The sequence below is a fragment of the Saccopteryx bilineata genome, chromosome 2, assembly GCF_036850765.1.
Source record: "Saccopteryx bilineata isolate mSacBil1 chromosome 2, mSacBil1_pri_phased_curated, whole genome shotgun sequence".
NCBI classification, from domain to species: Eukaryota; Metazoa; Chordata; class Mammalia; order Chiroptera; family Emballonuridae; genus Saccopteryx; species Saccopteryx bilineata.
In genome coordinates this window covers 99,171,720-99,196,643 of record NC_089491.1, presented here as the reverse complement: position 1 = coordinate 99,196,643, position 24,924 = coordinate 99,171,720, and the positions used below count along the sequence as shown (strand labels likewise).

The 24,924-nt window shown below is 50.7% G+C and overlaps 1 protein-coding gene across 2 annotated transcripts; it reads right to left on the bottom strand.

The window, feature by feature from the left end:
- Positions 1-979: 979 nt before the first annotated feature.
- Positions 980-24,347, bottom strand: SUSD3 (sushi domain containing 3). 2 transcript variants are annotated; one of them, XM_066254762.1, is made up of 5 exons: positions 24,210-24,347; positions 7,508-7,696; positions 5,802-5,949; positions 3,984-4,133; positions 980-1,651 (listed from the first exon to the last, which is right to left on the bottom strand). In XM_066254762.1, exons 1-5 carry the CDS (start codon positions 24,295-24,297, stop codon positions 1,456-1,458), a joined length of 771 nt encoding a protein of 256 aa, XP_066110859.1. In that variant the 5' UTR covers positions 24,298-24,347; the 3' UTR covers positions 980-1,455. The 2 variants fall into 2 exon arrangements, with proteins under 2 accessions (XP_066110859.1, XP_066110860.1); XM_066254763.1 differs by having other exon boundaries at positions 24,153-24,287.
- Between the last annotated feature and the right edge of the window lie 577 nt (positions 24,348-24,924).

Sequence of the window (24,924 nt, the reverse complement as noted above, 5' to 3'; positions counted from 1 at the left end):
GACTGTTCTAACTTGCTAATGGATCACAGGGCAGACGGACTGCTCTAGCTTGCTAATGGATCACAGGGCAGACGGACTGCTCTGTGAAGCCTGTATCAGAACATATTTGTAAAAGATGGAAAACATGACCACTGTGGCTTCAGGGGGGAGCACAGACTCCTTTAGGACTGCCTGCTCTTCTTTCTCAGACTCCCCTCCTCATGGCCCCAAAGTGGCTGCAGGGCCTCCAGAAGAAAACAGGGGAGGTCAGGAGACAAACTTGAGCAAGTTTCCTCAATGGCCAGACAGGTCACACCCCAAACCATAGGAAGTTGGTCGGATTGTAACTGGCCTAGGGCAGGTATAGGCTCTGCTAGTGAGATATACAGGGGGTGGGGCCATTCAGAGGAGGCCTGCATGTAGAGTCCCAAGGTTACCTTCATTGTAGCAAATGTCTGGAGTTAAGCCCAAGGGCTCCTACCAACCATCCCCTTGGGGAGCAGGGCTGGGCAACAAGAAATGTGGCATCTTTTTATCTAACTGCTTCAAGAGTGACAGGTTAGGGGACTGTGATGGCTCTAAAGGTGCCCACCCATGCCCCGTACTCCCACACCAAAAGAGGGGTCTAACTGCCTCCCATGTTGACCAGCAGTGACCCAGCATGGCTTCCCGGACCATGAAAGGCGAGGCTCGCACTTGGGATTCTCACTGTGAAGACCAGCTACCCTGTGTGAGGAGGCCCAGGTGCCACCACCCCATGAAGTCTCTGCTGGCAGCAGCAACCCCCACATGTCAGCCAGCCAGCCAGCCTTCAGTATGACTCAGAGCTAGCCACCAGCTGACTGCAGCCACCCATGAGAGGCCCCTTGAGACCCAACCTGTTGAGCCTCGGCTGCACAGAGGCCCTAGGGTAATAAAAAAGGACTGCAGTTTTAGACTATTATGCTCAAGGTTTTGTCATGGAAGGATTGACAACTGAGCCAGTGATTTTTATCTTTGCAATTTTCAGTATTAGAATTGTTTATTTCACACCCCATCCCTGCAACCTGACAGATGTGGATGGAGCCCTCAGTTGGGTCCCTGCTTACGGGCTGCCGTCCCCTGAGGAGGAAGAGCCATCGTTGTGATTGCTGAGAATCTGGGTGTACTCTTCCTTTTCTGCTATGCAAAACTAGATGTGCTTAAAACGTCCCAGTCTCTTCAAAGGTCCCTGGTTGGAGCGGGGCTGCAGCTGGGTCTGTAAACCTCAGTGGCAGTCCCAGGAAGCCCCTCTGTGAAAGCAGCTATAGCTGAGCCCCTGGGACAGGAAACACTCAGCCTCTTTGGAGTCAGGAGATGTGCCCTGAGCAATCCCTAAACCCAGAAACTCACTTCAGTGACCAATCTCAAGCTGGACACACGCTGAGATGTAGGTGGGCAGCTGGTCAATTGGCCTGGTCCTCACAGTGTGGAGGGCAGCTCTGGCCTGGGCCTTGGTCATCCTGGGCCATAGGCAATAGGCTGTCTGGACAGTCCTGCGGTGGGCCTGGGAGCAGGCCGGCTCTGCCCTGGGATCCCTGCATGCACTATAACCTGGGCCTGGGACGAGCACACAGGGCTGCGGGAGGTCCAGGGGTCCTTGTCCACACTGCAGGCCACACCAGCCAGTTCTCTGGTGCCCTCACCAAGGTCTCTGCAGGGAGAAGAGGTGTGAACCAGAAGAGCCCGACCTCATTTAACCCCAACCCTGCCCCCGCTGCTGGGCCCCCAGGCCCCCAAAGCCATGGTCATCAGGTGGCCTGGGGCAGACTACTGCCCCAAGGTTGGGGAGACCCATTTCTCTTCCTGAGACCACCTTGAGCCTGAGGAGGCCCCTCCATCAGTGCCCTTCCCTCAGCCTAGGGCCCCTCAGCTATATGAGGGGAGTGATCCAAGGAGAAGCTCAGGTCTTAGGCACCTGCCTCCATTGAGCTGCCCCAAGGGTGAGGGAGCAGAGACTTCCCAAGGCTGTGTCAGGGAAGGGAGCAAAAACCACAGGCCAAGACCTTCTAGGACTGTCCAGAAAGTCACCTTTGCTCCTGCCAGACTGGTCCTCTGGTGGTCTGGGGGCTGCATCACCTCCTTCTACATCTTCTGTTCCCTGTGGCCCTTCTACCACCCAAACCACAAACCAAGCCCCTCTCCAGGCTGATCAGACCTTGGCCTGCCTCCATCGCCTGGCTCACGCTGTCTCCCCCTTACACTGGCCTCTTCTCCCTGGAAGCAGCCAGGCTGCTCTACCCCCAGCCATCCGCAGGGCTGCTCCCTCCGTAAGGTGCTCTCTCCTTCCCTGAAATTCAGGCTCTCCCAATCTGTTCACTTCAGGCATCACCTCTTTCAGGAACCCTTACTGGATCTTTGTTCCCACCCACATCTAATTCTCAGAAAAGCTCTAGGAAGTAGTAGGAATTAAGAAGTTGTCAGTTGGTTTGATGGGTAAGTGAATGAATCAAGTAATGAATTTGTGATAAGGAAAGACAGCTTAGAGGGCAAGTCCATGGACTTTGGAGCTAGACAGCCTGAGTTCAAACAAGCTTCATGCTTAGTAGCTCTATGTGATTTTGGTAAGAACAGATACTAGCCTGACCGGGCAGTGGCGCAGTGGATAGAGCATCGGACTGGGATGCAGAAGACCCAGGTTCGAGACCCCAAGGTCACCAGCTTGAGCGAGGGCTCATCTGGTTTGAGCAAAAGCTCACCAGCTTGAGCCCACGGTCGCTGGCTCAAGCAAGGGGTTACTCGGTCTGCTGAAGACCCACAGTCAAGGCACGTATGAGAAAGCAATCAATGAACAATTAAGGTGTTGCAACATGCAACGAAAAACTAATGATTGATGCTTCTCATCTCTCCATTCCTGTCTGTCCCTGTCTATCCCTCTCTCTGACTCTCTGTCTTTGTAAAAAAAAAAACCCACAAAACCAGATACTACTCTTGAACTTAGTCAAAAGGCCAAGAAGTGATAGTGTGTGATTCTGGACAAGTATCCTAAAATGGGGTAAGAACAGTACTTATCTGAAAGAGCTCAGAACAGTGCCTGGACCGTTTTGAGTCCTGGGAAGTATTTATGAAATAAAAGTAAGGTGGCTCTGGCTGAGTAGCTCAGTTGGTTGGAGTGTCATTCCAACATGCCACGTTGCAGGTTTGAGCCTAGTCAGGCAACATACAAGAATCAACCAATGATGGTATGAGTGAGTGGAACAAATAAATTGATGTTTCTCTCTCTGTGTGTGTCTCTCTCCCTCCCCCTCTCTCTAAAGGTCAATAAATAAAATAAATTTAAAATAAATAAAAGCAAGGTCAAGAGGCAAACTTCACCTTGCTGATGACAATTTCACTACCAAGTAGTGGGAGAATTGCCTGGGTATTGCCTAGGATGGCACATCCAGAGGCCCCAAGGGCTTAAGGGACCCTGCCTCCTCCATCAAGCTGTGCGGCCCTGAGCAGGAGCCGCCTTCCCTGGGTCCCCGTTGAGTCGGGCTCAGAGCTGGGGGCTGGGGGATATGTGGGAGAGCCTGGGGAGAGGCTGTGACTACACTGGAAGACACTGTATCACAGTCTACATTCAGCCAGATCAGACTCCTTGAGTCAGAAAGGGTGCTGCGTAAGAGTATATCCTCTATGTGTGCAGAAAGAGAGACGGAGGGAGAAAGGTATGACAGGATGACGGAGTGAGTCCACGTGCAGACCAGGAAGCCCTGCTGGGGTGAAGGGCATACTCGCTCAGAAGCTGCACTTTCCCTGCAGGTTCGACCTCTCAAGATAAAGCCACAGGGTGGGTAGTGGCTCTGGGCACTAGGGTACAAGGTCAGGACTGGGTGTTAGAGGACCATCAACCTGTCTTTGGGGCAGGATTTAAAGCTCATGTGAGCCTGCACAGCATGTGGGGGCAGCCAGTACCTCCCTCCAGGGTCCTGGTTCTCTGACCAGTCCTGAACAAGCCAAGGTCCCCACCCTCGCTCCCTGCTGCCCTCCGGGCCCCTACCCACCTGATGAAGCTGTGATTGTCATGTGCATTGCAGGGCCAGCTACTGGACTCCACACTGCCACTATTGTTATTCAAGCCCTTGAGGCCCAGGTAGGTGGCCTGCATTGTCTCCAAGTCTTCGCCTCTCAGCTGGAGCCACAGCTGGGCAGTTCTGCAGAGAGATACAGGAGGACGTTCAGGTGAGCAAGTGTGCAGGCCGCCATACCTAAGCCTCTGCAAGGCCCACTGAGAGTATTTCAGGGCCCTGTCATCACTCCTCAGCTCTGCCTCTGGAGGGTGGAAGCAGACATGGACGATGAGGAAATGCCAGAACATTATTTGCAAAGCAAGAAGGCAGTGGAACATTCTAGAGATGGATTGTGTCGATGGCGGCACAATATTGTGAATGGAATTTATGCCCCTGAATTCTACTCTAAAAGATTGTTAAGGCTCTGGCAGGTGGCTTAGTGGGTAGAGTGTCACCCAGCATGTGGATGTCCTAGGTTCAATTCCCAGTCAGGGCACATGGGAGAAGCAACCATCAGTTTCTCTCCCCTTCCCTCTCCTCTTCCTCTTCCCATAGACCAGGGATCCCCAAACTTTTTACACAGGGGGCCAGTTCACTGTCCCTCAGACCGTTGGAGGGCCAGACTATTAAAAAAAACTATGACGACCTGGAAATGCTGAGGTCACGGGTTCGAAACCCTAGGCTTGCCTGGTCAAGACACATATGGGAGTTGATGCTTCCAGCTCCTCCCCCCTTCTCTCTCTCTGTCTCTCCTCTCTCTCTCTGTCTCTCTCTCTGTCTCTCCCTCTCCTCTCTAAAATGAATAAATAAATTAAAAAAAACCTATGAACAAATTTCTATGCACACTGCACATATCTTATTTTAAAGTAAAACAACAAAACAGGAACAAATACAATATTTAAAATAAAGAATAAGTAAATTTAAATCAACAAACTGACCAGTATTTCAATGGGAACTATGGGCCTGCTTTTGGCTAATGAGATGGTCAATGTGCTCCTCTCACTGACCACCAATGAAAGAGGTGCCCCTTTCGGAAGTGCGGCAGGGGCAGGATAAATGACCTCAGGGGGCCGCATGCGGCCTGCAGGCTGTAGTTTAGGGACCCCTGCCGTAGACAGTGGCCTGATTGGCTTGAGCGTTGGCCCCAGGCACTGAGGATAGCTTGGTTGGTCTGACCGCATCAGCCTCAGGCACTAAAAATAGCTCAGTACTTGAGCATTGGCCCAAGATGGGGCTTGCTGGGTGGATCCTGGTCAGAGTGCCTGCAGGAGTCTGTCTCACTATCTCTCCTCTTCTCACTTAACTAACTAACTAAATAAATAAATAAATAAAAGATGGTTAAAATGGTAAATTTTATGTTATAAATATTTTACTGCCATTTAAAAAAATATCCCCCCAAAGGACTAATTATAGTGAAAAAGCAGCTGGCAGTGGGCCAGACTCTGCCTGCTGACTGAGGATAACCCTAAACTGTCGGCCCTGTACACCCCACATGGCAGAGCACACAGCATGCACACACAGACTGCACTGCAGGATGACAAAATCCCTGCTACCCCCAGCCCATGTGATGCCCTTCAGGGCTGCAATGCTCCATGACCAGAAGCCAAGCCCCCACCACACTGGGGAGACCCTGACTGACTTGTCTGCAGCTAGTGTGGACTGTGAGAGCAGCTCTTTGTAGGGTGATCTCTCTCCTCACACCCCTGGACGCCCTTAGGAGTCCCCGAAAGGCAGTGCCAGGCAAGCTCCTGGCTCCTGTCAAGGCTCCGGACCATAGGCTCATCTCGCGCAAGGATGCTGGGGCCACTGTACCTGTCAGTGCGCCGCTGCTTGGTCCTCTTCATGCATTTCAAGAGGCAGCAGGTGAGGAAGGCCATGGACATGAGCAGGATGATGGCGCAGCTGATGATGGAGGCGATCACGGCCACCCTGAAGCCAAAGTTCTCGTGGGGTGGCACAGCTACGAGAGAGACAAGACTAGCTCCTGGGCGTGGCTCCCCCAGCCCTCCTCCAGCGAGCCCCATTCCGCAGGGGAAGCAAGGAGTTGTGGACTACTAAAGCAATTGTCTATGCACACTGTTGTAGGAGTGGGGCTATCAGGGAAGGCTGCCTTCCAAGAAGGGGCTGTCTGAGCAGGGTTTTGGAGGGTGTCTAGGAGTTTGTGGTAGCACACCAGAGAAGCTCTGATAAGGAGTACAGGGAGGCCCCTCTGGCTCTTACCCACACTGCTGCCTGGGCCCAAGGCCAGATGACTACACAGAGCTCTCAGTCTGTTTTCACAATGCCCCCAGCTGGCAAAACCCTTCGGGAGCCTATGGGCCTTCACTTTCAAGAAGGCAAAAAAGTAAGAAAATGCCCACTTTGGGGTCAAAAGGCCTTTGTCACACAACATCTGTGTGACTTTGGCTATGAGCCAAGAACTAGTTCTGTCAGGTTCTAAAGGATGTTCCAGGAAAGCAAGGCCCAGGATCCTAATTTGAACAATGCCATCCACTCTCCCCTGTAGCAGACACTGCTCATATCCCTAGCCTCCTGCCCTGGCTGGACACTGGCCATTCAGACTACAGACTACATGTAGTCACATGCCCATGTTCTGACCTGTGGGGGACAAGGGTAAGGAGCGTGAGACCACTTCTAAGACTTCTTGCTCTGCCCTTAACGCCGTAACAACTGCCTGGAATACAGCTGCTATTATCCTGGATCACACGGCTAAGGACACACCCCACAGAACCACAACATGGAAGGGACCTGGCTCCCCACTGTGGAGCACTATATGAGCCTAGGACTTCCCAATCTGAGGGCTACAGGCAAGAGAAAGCTCCCATTGCCCCTGTCATTTTGGCTAACTCCTGTTATCTTGGGTTTTGTATCTCTAGGAAACTAATCCTAATAGATAGCTTCCTTTTCAGAGGTTCACCCAGCACATAAGCACTTTAAAGGCTCTGAGAAGTCCTACAGCCTATTAGCATGGCCTTTTCCAAACTGTTTTGAGTACTGAACCCTTTTTATCGCACAACACACGTGGCCTCCGTATGAAAAACGCTGTGCTGGGTATTATCCTTCAACACCCTCTACAACATATACAAATAGAAAACCATCTCTTTCCCCAGACTGGGGCTCCAGGCTAGGACACCCTGGCCCTTGGTGTCCACAGTTCTAGAATTCTTGGCATATGGAAAATCCTATTAAGGGTTGCCATGTGCATGCTTAGAGAATGAACAAATGTACAACAGGTGAGTGTTGGCTCAGACAGCACAGGGAACCTCTTGGAAGCAAGAGGCCAAGTCAGTGGCAGACCTAGGGTTTGGAGCACCTGTTGGGACTTGAATCCATACTATGGAAGTAGAGACATCAGGGCCACCAGCACCAGGAGCAGGACCCTACACAGAGGCCCAGCTGGGACTTAGCACCCACTGCATCTTCTCTGTGGACATCATGCTTTCCACGTGACAGCACCAGACACCCTCCCACCCAAGGCAACAGCGGATCTGGCGGCAGCTCAGGGGAGCGGGCCTCACTCTTGCACACGGGGGTCCCTGAAGACCACTCAGCGATGCTCCCCTTCCAGGTACAGGTGAGGAGGCCAGACCCCACCATCTGGTGTCCTGAGGGGCAGTGGAACATGATGACAGTCCCCACAGAAATGCCATCACCACGGAGGACTTGAAGGGTACCCTTTTGGGGTGGCTGCACTTGGGTACACGTGCCTAGGGAGGGAGAGGGAGAGAGAGAGAGAGAGAGTGGAGTGAGAGAGCATGAGGATCCCACACCAGAAGGCAGAGCCTCAGCAGAAGCCCCACACCTAGAACGGGCACTGCCACCCAATGGCAATGTGATGATCTGGAGGTCACCCAGCCACCCAGACCAGGAGTGGCAGCCACAGAGTCAGTGGCCTGGGAACAAATGTATACATGATCCCTATATTAAGTGAACTCTCAATGATCTGAGGACCACACTGTTAAAATCAGAAACATGCTGAAATAATACTCAGCAATAAAAACAATAAAATCTTTCCACTTGCAACAACATGGACGGACCTAGACAGGATTATTGCTAAGTGATGTAAATCAGATAGAGAAAAACAAATACTATGTGATTTCACTTATATGGGGAATCTAAAAAACAAAACAATTGAATAAACATAAAATAGAAACAGACCTATAGATACAGACAACAAGCTGATGGTGGCCAAAGGGGAGGGGAATGGGGAGTTGGGTGAAATTTTGTTTTTAGAGACAAATTGATGTTTATAAAAAAGAATTCTAAGCAGGGTGGTCTTAAGAAAATACAAAAAACAAACCAACAAAAAAACGAATGTAACACAAACCTACGAATCAAAAGATTTTATAGTTATAGGCAAAAATTTAAAAATAAAATGCATGTGCATAGTAGCTTGGCACACACAAAAAAGATACATGCATCAGGAGACAATAAAAGGAAATATGCAATGATTATCCAGGTGTTAGGAAGAAGGGTCTCAAGGTCTGCGCACTCCTTACTAAATGCTATTCTTGCTAAATGTTAAAACACTGCATAATATTTTACAGACTAGCTACAAACAGAATGACCTGACAAGAACCCAACTAGATAAGTATAGGCAATTACAAAGAGGAAATCAACATGTAATTCACCAAACACTTTATGTAAGCAATAAGCAATAGCTAAACCTCCCTTGGGGAGAGGAGAGCTTTGGAAATGAATCCCCTCTCCTTTACTTGTTCCAAGTTAAAACTACCTTGCAACTCAACAACCACGTCAGAATACTCTGAGGAGAGCTCCCCACACAGCGAACCCTGTGAGTTCAGTGCCACAACATAGCTTTAAAGGCAGAATTAAGAGAAAAGCTTTAGAAAGGGAGAGATCGCATGACAAGTAAAAAGCAAAAACTTTTGTTCCTCCCAAATAATTTGAAAACAAACATAAACTCGAATAAAAATAATTAGAAAAAATATTTGGAGAATAAAAGATCCAAGTTCCCCGCCTTTGATTTATAAAGAGATCTCATGCATCACGTTAGTAAAAGCTGAACATCCAAATAAAAAAGATCAAACTGATGTGTGAGCAAGCATTTCACATAAGAGATAAATGGCCAGCAACCTGAAAAAAGAAAGCTCGCCCTCATAGTAACTGAAGAAACACTGATTTAAATGAATGCTATCCTTTTTCTCCTCAACTTGGCAAAAAGTTAACAAAGAGAAAAAAGGCAGAAGTGCAAAGTTAGCAAGGGTCCGGGGGCAAATTCCTCTGACACTTTGCTGATAGGTGCAGACCCAGGCCTTCTGGATGGAGTTTGGTAAATGTATGAAGGGCCTTGTGTTGGATTGCATCTGAGGATTTAGCCAAAGGAAATAATTACTAATCTGCTGCCAGGATTTCTATACCAGGATGTTCACCTCAGAATAGTGAGAAGTGTAAACCACCCACATCTCCAGCTGTGGGGACTGAAGCAGGTACACCCTGATGGTGAATGTCATCAAGGCTGATCTAAAATTTTACCTCATCCTTACATTAGGGCAGAGAGACACTCCAGATGAAGTGGCAATCACAAGCATGTTATAAATTAGTAACAATGACAAGAGCTGGCACTCACACAGAACCTTCTGTGAACTGGACGCTGTTCTACCTGCTCTATGTACACTAACCCACTGAGCTACACAGCACCTTCTGAGGGAGAACCATCATTTGCCCACTTCATAGGTGAGCAAACTGAGGCACATAGCAATTAAGTCACTTCCTGAGGTCACACAGCTCATGTTGTAGGGCAGAGATTCAGAACAAGGCACAGTGGTCTGGGCCTACTTTCTGAACACACCCCCCCCACAGATGTGTGCACACACGCACACACACATATACCATGTGCCCTTTCTTGTCTGGTTACCCTGCTTGGCACAATGCCAGAGCTGCCAGGGTACATGTGCCCTGTTTGCTCGTTTCCTGCTGATGGGCATGTGAGCTGCCTCCCATGTGGAGTGGGCAAAATGAAGCTGCTATAAATGTTCCCAAGCATACCTCCCTAGGCCGAGTGCAAGAGGTTCTTCCTTCTGTTTTTCCATAATGTTCTGATGTTGAGCACTGACTGTGTACTAGTGCATGAAGGCAGAGTGGTTAGTCTTGGAGAACAGGGAGACTGGGTGTGCTGGTTGTCCGGCTTGTGCTGGTGGACACATCGACTCCAAGGTGACCTGCGCGGGTCCAGTGCCCAACATCCTCTGCATAGACCGTGGGCAAGGTTGGCGCAATGTGGGGGAGGGGGGAACAGAGGCCAACTCCTACAAGCTGAGGGCCCAGTTATTCTATGCTGACCAGAGACAATACTTTACCTCTCCTCCTTGTGATGCTCCAGCCAGGACTGCCCCCTGCACACTGGGCTCGGATGTCCTGCTGCCCACTTGGCCCGCCATGACCCATCCAAGTTCCTGTGCTTCCAACTGGCTTGTCCCATGGCCTCCCCCATTTTAACGTTGATGTTAGTTACCAAACCCTCCATCCTTGACTTGCTCTGGTCCCAAATCTAAGAATTTACCTGGACTCTTTCACAATCCACTACCAACCTACCCGCAAACCTGCTTTCCAAATATATGTATACATAGAGGAGATCTGTAGTGGGCTGACTGTCCCCCCAAATCCACATCTACCTGGAAGCATCCATGGAGAGGTCCACTGTGGAACACACAGCACCCTGTTTCGCACAGGTGTGGGGACAGAGCACACCCACGACCGCCCAGAGCAGTGGCTGTCACTCTGGACGGCCACACACGTGTACTCACATACCATAAGCTGATGCTTCACACACTGGCCCACAACCAACCCCAAGGCTCAGGGAAGCCTCACAGCTCTGGCTCAGCCATGCAGCCATGCCCCCCTTAGGGTAGGGTGTTAACAGGGCAGCAGCAGAGCCAGGCTTCAGCTTCAGCCAAGTATTCCTCAGCCTCCCAGATGGCAGCCCAAGCCCCTCAATGTGGGTGGTAACAAGGAAGGCCAGGCTTGGTTGTGCTTGGCCAAGATGCATTAGTCCATTCCCTACCTCAACCCCACTAGGAACTTGGGGTGGGGGTGCTCACCAGGCAGAGTGTGAGCCTGGGAGGCCCTGGTGGCTTGTGCCGTTGCGGAAAACTTGACTTCTAAACCAGCACCAACAACCCTGGGCACCTAATAGATGTTTGCTGGGTTACAGCCCTATGAAGAAGGCAGCTATGTCCACCTTACAGCTGGGGAAACTAAGGCACAGAAAGGCAGATGACACACCAAGAGTCAGCTGTGGGAAGATGGTGGGAGTGGACCTGTGCATCCCAGATGCTCGCCATCAGCGTCACCACTAGCTGCAGCAATGACTGCGTCCACAGTCCTGACCTCCTGTGACACTCAGAACATCCATGGTAAACAGCAGGGAAGAAATCCTTATTATCCCCAGTTTAACATGAGAAAACCGAACTCAGAGAAGTGGCTCACCTGTGAAGGAAATGTTTAACTCAGATTCTTTTCTTCAACTAACTTCCCAACCCCCTCCATTCGGATTCCTCTGACTGGGGAGTAGAATGAGAAACAGCTAACTTGTTTACCAATCCCCCAACCCCTTCGTCGGTCATCCAACCATTCCTCAACCCCCTTACCTAGTTAACGATATCCCCATCATCCCCATCTCTCCCTTCCACCTTGGTGTGGCCATTTAAACTAGCCAATTGGGAAAAAATAAGATTGTACAATCAACACTCCAGCCAATGAGCAAGACCCAGCCTAGGGCCTGCGCTGCATTAGGGATAAAAACAGAATTTGCCCTCTGCCTGTGTGTTTGCTGGCTGGCTTTCAATAGCGGCAGCACACCCTTCTGCAGAAGTTACTAAAGTTGTCTTGCCAAGGTGTTTTATCTCCACAAGTCTTGCTTAATTTCATCTCTAATACCTGCCCAATTCCCCAGACTGAGAATGGGCAGATGGTAGTGGGTTCAGTACTTAAGATTCTTGAAATAACAGCACAAGGAGACACTCCAGTCTACTACAGATGTGTGGGTATTGGCAACAGAGAGTGTCCTTCCCATATAAACAGCACTTACATATTAATAAGATGTAACAAAATTCACAACAGATTATGGCTAAGTTAGAAAAAAAAAACCCAAATAGTTCCAAAACCAGGGTGCAGGACAATTAGTTAAGAAAATTCAATAAACAGCATCCAAATCAGAAAGGAAGAAGCAAAACTTCTCTATTACTTAACATGGTCTTGTGTCCAGACAATCCCAAGGAGTCTGCTAAAAAATCTCTGGGAACTAACATACAAAGCCAGCAAGGTTGCAGGATACAAGATCAATACATGAAAACCCATGGTACTCCAGTACAGTGGCAAGCAACAAAATTAAAATGAAGAAAATCCCACTTATAAGAGCATCAAGAAAAATATATTACTTTTATTTTTTAGAAATACTTTTAACAAAAAGAATGCAAAACTTTTTTTTAAATGCAGTGAGAGGAGGGGAGGCAAAGACAGACTCCCTCATGTGCCCTGACCCGATCCACTTGGCAAGCCCACAGGGGGCTATACCCTGCCCAAATGGGCTGGTGCTCTGTTGCTCAGCAATAAAGCTCTTCTTAGTGCCTGAGGCAGAGGCCATGGAGCCATCCTCAGTGCCCAAGGCCAACTCACTCTAATCAAGCCATGGCTGCAGGAGGGGGAGAGAGAGAGAGAGAGAAGTGAGACAGGAAGGGGTGAAGAAGCAGGTGGGCACTTCTGTTTGCTCTGACCAGGAATCAAAACCGGGACATCCACATGCTGGGCTGACACTCTACCACTGAGCCAAACTGCCAGCACCAACAAAAGGAGCACAAAACTTAAACTCTGAGGACTACATAACATTGGTGAGAGACATTAAAGAAGACCTAAATAAATGGGGGGAAAAATGCCACATGCCCATGGGTCAAAAGACTTAAAGTTGTTTAGGGGCCAGTACTCTGGTTCTGCTGATGTACATATTCAACACGACCTAGCAGAGTCCCAGCTGCCGCCTTTGCAGAAATTGACAAACTGCTCCTAAAATTCAGAAGGAAATGTAAAGAGGGACCTAGAATAGCCTAAACAAAGACCATCTTGAAAAAGAAGAACAAAGCTGAAGGACTCAAACTTCCCTATTTCAAAACTTACCACAAAGCTATGGGGATCAGAACAGAATGGTCCTGGCACACAGACAGACATATAGGCCAATGGAATAGACTTCACTTACAGTCCCTCATTTTTGACAAGGGTGCCAAGACAATTCCATGGGCAAGGAACTGGTTCCCAACAGTCATGCTGGGACAACAATATCTACGTACAAAAGAATAAAGTTGAACCTCTCCTCATATCCTATACAGAAATCAACTGAAAATGAATCACAGCCATAAATACAAAAGTTAAAACTTTAAAACTCTCAGAAGAAAGCATAGGGATAAGTCTTTTTGACCTTGGATTAGGCAATGGTTTCTTAGAGATGATACCAATAGCAAATGACAAAAGAGAAAAATGAACTGGACATCATTAAAGTTTAAAACATTTGTACTTCAAAGGACACACTCAAGAGAATGAAGCCCTGGCCAGGCTACTCAGTTGGTTGCGGGGGTCCCCAAACTTTTTACACAGGGCGCCAGTTCACTGTCCCTCAGACTGTTGGAGAGCCGCCACATACAGTGCTCCTCTCACTGACCACCAGTGAAAGAGGTGCCCCCTCCGGAAGTGCGGTAGGGGGCTGGATAAATGGCCTCAGGGGGCCGCATGCGGCCTGCGGGCCATGGTTTGGGGACACCTGGAGAGTGTCAACCCAATATGCTAAGGTTATGGGTTCGATCCCAGGTCAGGGCACATAAACTACCAACCAAAGAATGCATGAATAAGTAGAATAACAAATGGATGTTTCTCTCTCTCAAAATCAATCAATAAAAATTTTTAAATAATTAGAAAAAAAAGTAAAAAGGTTTACAGAGTAGAAGAAAATACTTGCAAATCATATATCTGACAAGGGAATTGTGATAGATACATGAATTACAATTGCCCTTTTGCTGTTCTGCTTGGCTGCCTGACCCCACCCTTAATTACAGGACAATCGCCCCGGGGCAAAGGAATACCAGGAAGCTGGTCAATCACCGCAAAGAGGAGTATTCCAGAAAGCTGAACATACCAGCACACCCTTGCTCGAGGCTATCCCCAACCCTATAAAGTTTTACTTCAGTCTGTTTTGGGGGCTCTCCTTCCTGGAGAAGTACCCCGGCAGGTCTTTCTCCTCTAATAAAGCCTGCACACCTGGAGTTCGAGTGCCAGTCTCATTCTTACAAATTGTATCTAAAATGTATAAATTATTACAACTGAATTATAAAAACACACACACATAAAAAACAATTTAAAAATGGCCAAAGTTGGCCCTGGCCGGTAGAGTGTCAGCCTAGCATGCGGAGGACCCGGGTTCGATTCCCGGCCAGGGCACATAGGAGAGGCGCCCATTTGCTTCTCCACCCCTCTGCCGCGCCTTCCTCTCTGTCTCTCTCTTCCCCTCCTGCAGCCAAGGCTCCATTGGAGCAAAAATGGCCCGGGCGCTGGGAATGGCTCTGTGGCCTCTGCCTCAGGCGCTAGAGTGGCTCTGGTCGCAACATGGCGATGCCCAGAATGGGCAGAGCATCGCCCCCTGGTGGGCAGAGCATCGCCCCCTGGTGGGCGTGCCGGGTGGATCCCGGTCGGGCGCATGTGGGAGTCTGTCTGACTGTCTCTCCCTGTTTCCAGCTTCAGAAAAATGCAAAAAAAAAAAGGCCAAAGTTGCTGAATAGACATTTCTCTAAAGGTTTACCAATGGCCATCAATACGCACATAAAAAGATGCTCAACATCAGAGAAATACAAACTGAATCCACAGAAAGGCATCTTTGGAGCCAGCTGTACACAAAAAAGACAGCTGTGCCAAAGATGTGCAGAGACTGGACCTCTCTCACTGCAGGGAGGCATCATAAACCGGGGTAAGGGCTTTGACAATTTCTCCAACAGTTACATGATGCATCACCACAGGACGCAGCAACACCCATCCTAGAAATATAAGCAAAAGAATGAAACACGTGTCCACACAAACACTTGTATATAAATGTTCACAGCAACATCATTCACAGTAGCCAATTTGTAGAAATAACCCAAATGTCCATCAACTGATGAACTGGATAAATTAAATGTGGTCTATCCCCACAATGGAATATTATTTGGCAATAAAAGGAGTGAAGTTCTGACACATGCTACAATGTGGAGGAAGCTTCAAAACATTGCACTCAGTGCATGAAGCCAGTCACAAAAGACCACATATTGTATGGTCCCATGTATATGAAATGTCCAGAACAGGCAAATCCAGAGACAGAAAGTAGATTATTAATTGCTGTTGGGGGGCAGTAGGAGAATGGAGAGTGACTATGCTGAAGGGTCTTCTTTCTGGGGTGTTAACAATGTTTTAAAATTGATGGTGGTGCCTGACCAGGCAGTGGCGCAGTGGATAGAGCGTCGGACTGGGATGCAGAAGGACCCAGGTTTGAGTCCCTGAGGTTGCCAGCTTGAGCATGGGCTCATTTGGCTTGAGCGGGAGAAAAAAAAAAAAAAAAAAAAGCACATCAGCTTGGACCCAAGGTCACTGGCTTGAGCAAGGGGTTACTCGGTTTGCTGAAGGCCCACGGTCAGGGCACATATAAGAAACCAATCAATGAACAACTAAGGTGTCGCAATGAAAAACTGATGATTGATGTTTCTCATCTCTCTCCGTTCCTGTCTGTCCCTATCTATCCCTCTCTCTTTCTCTCTGTCCCTGTAAAAAAAAAAAAAAAAAAAAAAAATTGATGGTGGTGATGTTGGTAAATATTAATGAATGTAATATAAGCCATTGAGTTATACACATGTAATGTACAATTTAAGTGGGTGAATCATATGGTATGTGATTTATACCTCCATAAAGTTGTTAGGAAAAATTCAGAGGAAATATTTATGTCAAATAAATGCAAATTTGAAATCTAAAACAGTTTTTGGCCTCTTGGTCAAAGACAAACAGCGCACCAGACTGTTGAGGGTTTAGGGGGAGGGGTCCACACCCCAGGGTGGAGGGCAGTGTGGGCCTAAGAGCCCCTACAGCAAGGGGCTGAGCTTGGAGCCCCAGGGAGGCAGAGTGAGGAGGATCCCTGTGCCCCCATCTGGATATTTTCAGGAACCTCACACTTACCCTCACTGGCCTTGGGAAGCAGTCAGGGGTGCAGTGGGATGCCTCCCTGAGCCCAGTGTCTGGGCTGTTAATCAGCCACCATGACTTCACAGGAGCCAAAGCAGGAGTGAGTGAATGCATGCACAGATGAATGGATGGATGCATGGGTAATACAAAGGATGAGAGATATTACTGACATTACCCCAGGAAGAACCTCTTTTTTTTCCAGGATTCGTGGACTTGGACATATGCTGTCCTTCCAACCAGGAAGGTGGACATGGGTTTTGGAGCAGGACAGACAGAGCAGAGCAGCCACGGGCTGGCCACGTGCACCGCCCCCAGGATCACCAGGCAGGCAACACTTCCCAGTCCTCAATTTAGAGCTGCGACTTCTCCATTTTTCCGTAGCTGAGCAGCATTTTGTGGGGTTTTTTGGGTATACATTTTTAATTTTTATTTTTATTTAAGTATAGTTGGTAGATATTTCATATTGGTTATATTAGTTTCAAGAGTATAATACAGTGATTTGACATTTTTATACCTTACATTATGTCTACCCCACTAATTCTAATAATTACCTGTCACTGTATAAACTTACCACAATATTGGTGACTATATTCTCCTTCCTTTTTCACCTACTCTCTCACCCTCTCCCTCCTGGTAACTATCCCTTTGCTATGTTCCTGTAAGTCTGTTTTTGTTTTTAGAGTCCACATAGAAGGAAAATCATATGGTATTTGTCTTCCTCTGACTTATTTCACTTAGCATATAATACCCTCTAGATCCCTCTGTGTTGCAGAAAATGGTAAGATTTCATTCTTTTTTATTGCTATGAAATATTCCATTGCATGTATGGACCACTTCTTCTTTATCCGCTCATCTAGCGATGGACACCTACGTTGCTTCCCTCTTGGCTACTGTAAATAATGATGCAATAATCATAGAAGTGCACGTGTCTTTTTGAATTAGTCTTTTCATTTTCCTTGGATAAATACCCAGAATGGAACTGCTGAGTTATATGGTATATGCATTTTTAGTCTTTTGAGGAATATCCACAGTTTCCCACAGTGGCTGCACCAATTTACCATCCCACCAACAATGCAGTAGGGGTTCTCTTCTTCTCTCTGCATCCTTGCCAACACTGTTGTTTGCAATTTATTGATGATAACAGGTGTGAGGTGAATCTCACTGTGGTTTTAGTTTGCATTTCTCTGCTGATTAGTGGCATTAAACATCTTTTCATATGTCTATTGGCCATCTGTATATCCTCTCTGGAGAAGTGTGTTGGGTAAATAAGTTTGTAAAATGTGATTTTTATGTTTGCTCACTTTGATAAAAATGGTGCTGCCCACGTGAATGGCATGGCGCGCTACCAGGTGAAACTGCTAATTACCTTCCTGCTTGGGAAGGGCCATTGTTATGCTAATGTGTGCTGGAGGAGAGGTTTTCTGCCAAAAAGTTTTCAGAGAAAGGAGGAGAGGGAGGAAGAAGGAAGCCATTTTTGCAGAGTAGGAAGCCAAGATGGCAGGGTGCTGAAGGAGAAGCCAGTTTGTGCAGAGAGGAGGGAGAAGATGTGCAGATGGGGAACCAGAGGTGACTGAGACTGGTGGGGGCCTTTGAGTCTAGGAAAACACGGATGTGTCAGTAGCTTTGTGAGTGCTGAATGAGTGGGTTTTGCAGCCCTGTGTGTGTGTGTGTGTGTGTGTGTGTGTGTGTGTGTTTACTCGCCTGCCAGGTGCGAGGCTAGAATAAAGGAATGGCCCACTAGTTTCTGGCTCCGCAGTTTCTTTACCGTCTGCCTGAATCTAATGGGAATATGCATGTGCCTGGCAGTGATGGCCGTGACCACTGGCCTTACAAGTATCTATTCAGGTCCTTTGCCCATTTTTTTAATCAGACTGTTTATTTTTTGTGGTTATCAAGTCGTATGAGTTTCTTATATATTTTGAATATGGACCTCCTAAGGTCACTGGCCACCACCATGGCCACGCAGCTTCACATTGGATTCAGGCAGAAGGTAAAATGGTGGGCCATTCAGTTTATTAAAGTCTTGTAACAGTGGACGAGCAAACAGGCAGGGCTCCCAAGCCCCTCAGCATTCTGGACTCAAAGGCCCCCCACAAGCTAAACAGCCCTCCCCAAACAGGCAGGGCCAAAAATCTCAGGACTCCCACAAACCACGGGGGGGGGGGGGGGGGGGGGGGGGGAGGTGTTCTCCAGTAAACAATGGCAAACAAATGTCCCTCCTAAGCAGAAAGGCAGTCTTCAATTTGCAATCTGCTGCCCCGAAGGCAAGAATGCTGCCCCAATATAAGCAAGCAAACTTAAAAACATTTGTTTACCACCTGACCAGGTGTGGCATAGTGGATAGAGCGTCGGACTGGGACCTGGAGGACCCAAGTTCGAGACCCCGAGGTCGCCAGCTTGAGCGCGGGCTCATCTGATTTGAGCAAGGCTCACCAGCTTGGACCCAAGGTCGGTCTGCTGTAGCCCCCCCCCCCCCAAGGCACATGTGAGAAATCAATTAATGAACAACTATGGAACCATAACGAAGAATTGATGTTTCTCATCTCTCTCCCTTCCTGTCTGTCTGGCCCTCTCTCTGACTCTCTTTGTCTCTGCCACACACACACACACACACACAAAAAAAAAATTTGTTTACCCAACAGACCCCTTTTCGAAGGTGTCATTTGCTAAAATACTTTCCTATTCAGTGAGAGCACCTTCTTTCTTTCTTTCCAGTCCCATGTGGCCCATAGGGAAGGGAGACACTGGGGAAGGTGGTCGCAAGGGTAAGAGTCCTGGGGGCGCTTGTGGCTGTCTTCCCAGGCCCCACACCAGCGCCTAAGAATGCAAGGGGAAAGGGATACAGTCCTGCTCACCCTTTAAAAACACAACTAGCACTTGATCAAAAGGGTAAGAAGCCTTGAGGGATGGACAAAGAAATGGCAGAGATATGGTGATCAGGCTGGGGGAGGGGTGTGTTTACAAAAATGTTGGAGAAAGCCCTGCAGCTGATTACCTGGTTGCCGACATCCACCAGGCTGGGGGTGAGGGTGGGGGTGTGGGCGGTGCTGTCCTTCCAGCCAGAGCCCAGCCCAGAACCCTGATGAGCTGGTGCCAAAGGAACTGATGGCCCTCAAGGGGGTGTTCTTTCTCCTAACTCACAGAGGGCAGCAGAGCCTCCAGGAATCCAGACATGCCTGCTGAGTAACTCACATCACTGCCTGTGAGCCGCTCATGGTGCTGGGGTGGGTAGGGTGAAATAGGGGCCCCAGCCCCAGCGAGGAAACCACTGCTGTCATCTTAGAGAGACACATGGATTGTGCAAGGCAGCGGGGAGGGGACTAGCCAACAACAGTCACATCCTAGGCTGCACCGAGATGGCTTTGTGGGCAGTTTCACCACCCATGGAGGTCACTTATCTGAAAGGACAGAACTAACCCTCCCCAAGATGGCCTGAGCCTGTCCTGCCTCTTGGAGGCTACTCCAAGACCATGCCCCTCTGGGAGCTGGGGATGGAGTCTCTTAGAAGTGCTGGGGGTGGGGTAATGCTTCCAATGTGACCCCCCTCCCTCTTTCCCCTCCACCCTCCCCTTGTCTGTGCTTCCACCAGAAGCAGGGAGCCCCTGCTCCTGGCAGAAGTGTGTTGTTTGAACTAGTCTGCCCAGAAAAAAGGAAAATGGAAGGTCTGAGGAAATGACTCTTGTTAGGATAGTGAAGGAAGAGAGGAGCCCTTGCCTGGCAGGCCAGAGATCAACCCCATTATGGTGGGTATGCTCAGAACACCCCCAAACCCCCAGCCCCCATCCACACAGGGTCTGTCTTTGGCTCAATCACCTTATGGCCACAAGTCCTGGACCTGGCCCTGAAAAATGGGGTGATCTGCCCCCTTAGGGTCATAAGAGAAGTGGGAATACCCCATAGAGACCTTAAAGTGTCAGGAGCTCAGGAATGTTCCCCAAGAGGGCGCTTAAGGCCGTATCACAACCCCCCTCCCCCCCTCCACGGCACCCAGGAGACCACAACCTGCTCTCTCTACTACCCCCCATGGGATCTCCTGCATCCCCTCCCTGGGCCTGGAAGGTCAGTAAGAACTCCTCTGGGCTGAGCCCATTTTTCAGATAAGAAATTCAGGCCCGTAGAGCGTCGGCCTAGCGTGCGGAGGACCCGGGTTCGATTCCCGGCCAGGGCACACAGGAGAAGCGCCCATTTGCTTCTCCACCCCTCCGCCGCGCTTTCCTCTCTGTCTCTCGCTTCCCCTCCTGCAGCCAAGGCTCCATTGGAGCGGAGATGGCCCGGGCACTGGGGATGGCTCTGTGGCCTCTGCCTCAGGTGCTAGAGTGGCTCTGGTCACAATATGGCGACGCCCAGGATGGGCAGAGCATCGCCCCCTGGTGGGCAGAGCTTCGCCCCTGGTGGGCGTGCCGGGTGGATCCCGGTTGGGCGCATGCGGGAGTCTGTCTGACTGTCTCTCCCAGTTTCCAGCTTCAGAAAAATGAAAAAATGAAAAAAAAAAAAAAAAAAAGAAATTCAGGCCCACAGACCTGCCCAAGGCCTTGGCTATACAGCTGCCAGACCTTTCCACAGGACTTATGATCTCCCAGGATGAGCTAGGAGGTGACAAAGTACCAGTGGCCTATGGGGGCTCAGTCACATCTATTCTATCTCCCTGGAGACCTCAGGACACCCTTCATTGCCCTCCTCACAGCCTGGAGTCCCCTTGCTGTCCCTACTAGCCTGAGGACCACTGGACCCCCAGACACTCCTAGCTGAACCCCAACAGCCCCTCCCCACAATTGGTGCCTAAAGAAGCAAATCCCACCTCCTCCCTCCCCTGCTGAAAACCCTAACAGATACCCAGCTGTTCCAGGACACCCCTCCTAGCTCCCTACCCCCCAGCTGTCCTTTCCCCCCCAGCCTCACCCAGCCTGGTGCCAGCTTACATCCCTGCAGCTCTACACAGCAGGACACTAAATTGTGCACTTCCCCCAGCCCTTCCTGGGCTAGACTGACAACACAACCCTCAACCTTGGCTATGTTTTCCTTCGGCACCCTTTATGACCCCTCTCTTTTTTTACCATGTGAAAATAACTCTTACCTGAGAGAAAATAGAAAGGGAATGAATTTGATGCAAACAAGAGCCAAAGCAAAAACAACCCTATGGGCACTGAACAGTGAAGAGGGCAGGCAGACATGCCCATCAGGCCAGCCCTGACATGCCTATCTCACACCCGGCCCCTTCTCTCACTTCCACCCTGCCTGCTCCCAACCTCCTCCAGCCAGCCTGGCCTGTGGGGGTGAGAACAAGTCTTGCTTGTTAATCTTTTATCTGGAAACCTGGACCACAGGCCTTCTCTTCTCGTCCTCCCTCCTGGAGTCCACACAGTTACAAAACCTTGACCTCACCATCTGGGATCAGGTAAATAAGTTACCTTCTACACTGGCCATGGAGGGGGCCAGGCAGGCCACTGGCCAGCCCACCCAAGGCTTCGTGCCTAGCTTGGTCCCTGTGAGACCAGAGAGTCACTTCCTGCCTCTGGGTCTCAGATTTCCCAAATGGAAAGGAGAATCCTCAGAAGGAATTTCTGACAGTTCAAAAGTGTGGCATGTGCATACACAGATGTTCTATAGAGAGTAGGACCACCAAGATGCCTGCAGAGGGGACAGCTACATGCAGGAGGCCCACAGCCCTGGTTATGTGTCCTTAGGCAAGACAATTGCCTTCTCTTTTGCCTTCTCTGAGCCTGTCTCCTCTCCCCACGGAGGCGGGGCATGGAGGTTAGAGCCACTGCAGGCCTTGAGTTCGGTCAGAGCCCAGACTCTGGTTTCCCAAAAACAGAACCAGACTAATTCCAAGCCAGGAGAAGCATGCCCCCAAATCTCTCAGGGGAAAGCACTGAGGCTCAGGCCTGAGCCAGCCTCAGGGGCTTTGTCTAGATTCCCACTGCTCCCTCTGAGCCTCAGTGTCTCCTCTGTGAAATGGGCCCAGGCCAGCTGTGTGGCAGGGTTGCAGGAGAAAAGCCAAGAGAAAGCCCAGAGCATGCCCTCACCATCTAGCGGTCCTGCTGCCCTTTTTCTGGACCTTCCTCCACAGTTCCTCCAGGGTAGAGGGTGTGGGAGACTCCTCCCTGGCCACTGGAACCCTGCGTTCCTCCTCCCACCAGCCCACGTTCCTGGACAATCTTCCCGATCAGGGAGTGCTGGAGCTGCCTGCGGGCAGTGGAAGGGTGGTCTCTACACTGGTTTGGACACCCAGCCCCTCCCAATCAGCCATTCAACAAACACTTAAAACTGCTCTGAGCCAGCCTCCCCTGACTGACCCATTCCTCACGGGCCTCACATGGGAGACAAGGGGAGGACACAGACCCCAGGACATCGCATCCACCTGGCTGGACTTTCAGGAAGAGAAGAGTAACACGCCCATCTCACAGATCACAGGAGAACCACACAGCCCATTGCTGTGTTTGTGACAGCGCCAAATTGTCTCCCAAAGACCCCATCCCTGCACAGCCCTACAGGGAGGGGTGGGCATCCATTCCACAGTCCAAGAGACTGTGGCCACAGGGTAGGAAAGTGGTGGAGTCTGAATGATAGCATTACCTCAGAGCAGAAAAAACATGGCCAGGGTAGTGGCTCTATCTGGCCTGTCCAACACCACTAGCACACCTGGAAACTGCTGCACAGAGGCAGAAACTCACCCCAGGTCGACAGGGGGGTTCTAACCTCAATTCCAGGGAAGGGCTCATGGGTTGGGACCCCAGGGCTCCCATCTGGTAGGAAGCTGAGCTGCAGGTCACGGGAGGGCTGGGGCTAGGCTGGCAGGCCAGAGGGCAGAGACTGGACTCTGAGACTATCTTTCCCCAGGAGAGTCCTCTGCAAACAGCCTTCTGTATGACCTTGGGCAAGTCCCTTCACCTCTGGTCCACACCCACCTCCCCAGCAAGGAGCATATAGTCTTCCTCACACACATTAAGCAAAGCACCCAGTTCAGGACAGGAATCAAGCTGTCCTGGGCTGTCAAACAGTCAAAATAAATAAACCCACCCCACCAGGCTAGGGCAGGTCTTAGTTCCCACTTGGTGACTTAATTCCTTGGGCCTCAGTTTCCCTATCTGAGAAGGAGGTGGCCCTCCAGTGCCTTCTAGTGGCAGGCATCACTGTTTTAAGGAGGACCGGCTGCACCCTGAGGTGTGACCTGGGCCAGCTTCCACCTGTGCAGAGCCCAATCCTGCGCCTGAGCCCAGTACCTTGTCTGGCCTCATGCACAGGTGCGCTGGTACCCTCTAGATTAAGTGTCTACTAAGGTGAGCCTCCAGGACATCTAGGGCACATACATGGTCCAGGTCTGGTTCCGTTTCTAAAAGGGTTAGAGTTTAGGTGCATTCATGGAACAGAGCCGGCATTGGAACTCGGGACTTCAGATGCCTTTCCTACACCAGAACCAGAACACTAAGGTGAACCCTCCTCACATTATTCTCCAAATCAAACACAATAAAACAGCTAGACCTCCCCTCCTTCCGGAGATCCTGGCGCCTCAACCCAGGCCCCACATCCCCAGGGCCTAGGGCTGTCGCCCCCTCTCCCAGGCGCAGTTTCCCCACCAGCGAAGTGGACCCCACGGACCAGAGCACCACCGAGTGGCGACGCCAGTTCCGATTGCCCACCTCCGCCGACTTTCCCAGCGACGGGGCGGTGGCGCTCGGGGAGCCCTGGCCGCCGCTGGGAAAGGGCGGGCACCTGTGCCGGCAGGAGGCTGCTGCCTCCGCCTGGGCTCAGGCCGCTCGCTGCCCGCTTTCGGTCCGCTGGGGCGCCGGCTGGACGGGGCGGGGAGGGTAGGCTCGCCCTCCCTCGGGTCTCCTGCTGTGCGCCCCGCCCAGCGCAGCCCAGACGGACGTCCCCAACTTCTCGGCGGTGCACACTCCCTCCCGCCGCCCCCCAGCCCCCGGCTGTACCGAGGCTTCCCGGCTGTGCGGTGCGCCCTACCCCCCGTCCGGGAAAGGGTACAGAGCCCGGCTCACGTTCCGCCGTCCCGGCCTTCACCTGTTCTGTTCCCGGGGGCTGGCGTGGAGGCCCACGCGTGGCCTCCAGGCTTCACCCTGCCGCGGAGGGTCGCGGCCGCCCAACGCATCCCCGCTCACTCCCGGCTGTGCACCCGACTGCCCCGACCGCGGCGGGGCGGGGCGGGCACCCGGCCACGCCCTCCCAGAGTTCCGCCCCTTCTCCCAACGCGAGCCTGGTGGCTGGGCTAGGCCCCTGGGAGCCCAAATGCCTTAGGGGGCGAAGCCCGCGGAGCAGGAAGTCTCGCTCCAGGGCCTTGAGCAGGTGGTGACCCCTGCCCCCCGTCTCTCCGACCCGTTGGGTCTTTCCAGGCCAGGTGTCAGCTGGGCCTCATTTGCATCACTGTGGGCCATGCCCTGGGAGGTGGGTGCAGATATTGTATGCCCTCACTGAGGGACTCCTAGGTTTAGGGGCAGAATTCAGACGCTCAGAGCCTGGCACAAGGTCCACACCCACGGACCTGCTCTCTCCTGGCTCTCCCAATCCTGCCCTGGTCTCTCCAAAGAGGCCTGCTGCTCTGTCCTCTGACCTGCCCAGCCCACGTGCAGAACCCTGCCCAAGACAAAACCTAGAGGAGTCTCAGACCACAGACACCTCAGCTGGGGCCACGCAGGGTTCAGGGCAGCATTTGAGCAGGTGACCTGTCAAGCAGAGCTCAGGCAGGTGGTGCCTGTAGAGAAAACAGCAGATGCAAAAG

Excerpts from the sequence above, each read along its gene's own strand:
- SUSD3 (XM_066254762.1), bottom strand. The coding sequence starts at position 24,297 with ATGCGTTGGGCGGCCGCGACCCTCCGCGGCAGGGTGAAGCCTGGAGGC. Across the intron at positions 7,697-24,209 it reads AGCCCCCGGGAACAGAACAG|GCACGTGTACCCAAGTGCAG; the intron begins GTGAAGGCCGGG and ends CTCCCTCCCTAG. Across the intron at positions 1,652-3,983 it reads GACAATCACAGCTTCATCAG|AGACCTTGGTGAGGGCACCA; the intron begins GTGGGTAGGGGC and ends TTCTCCCTGCAG.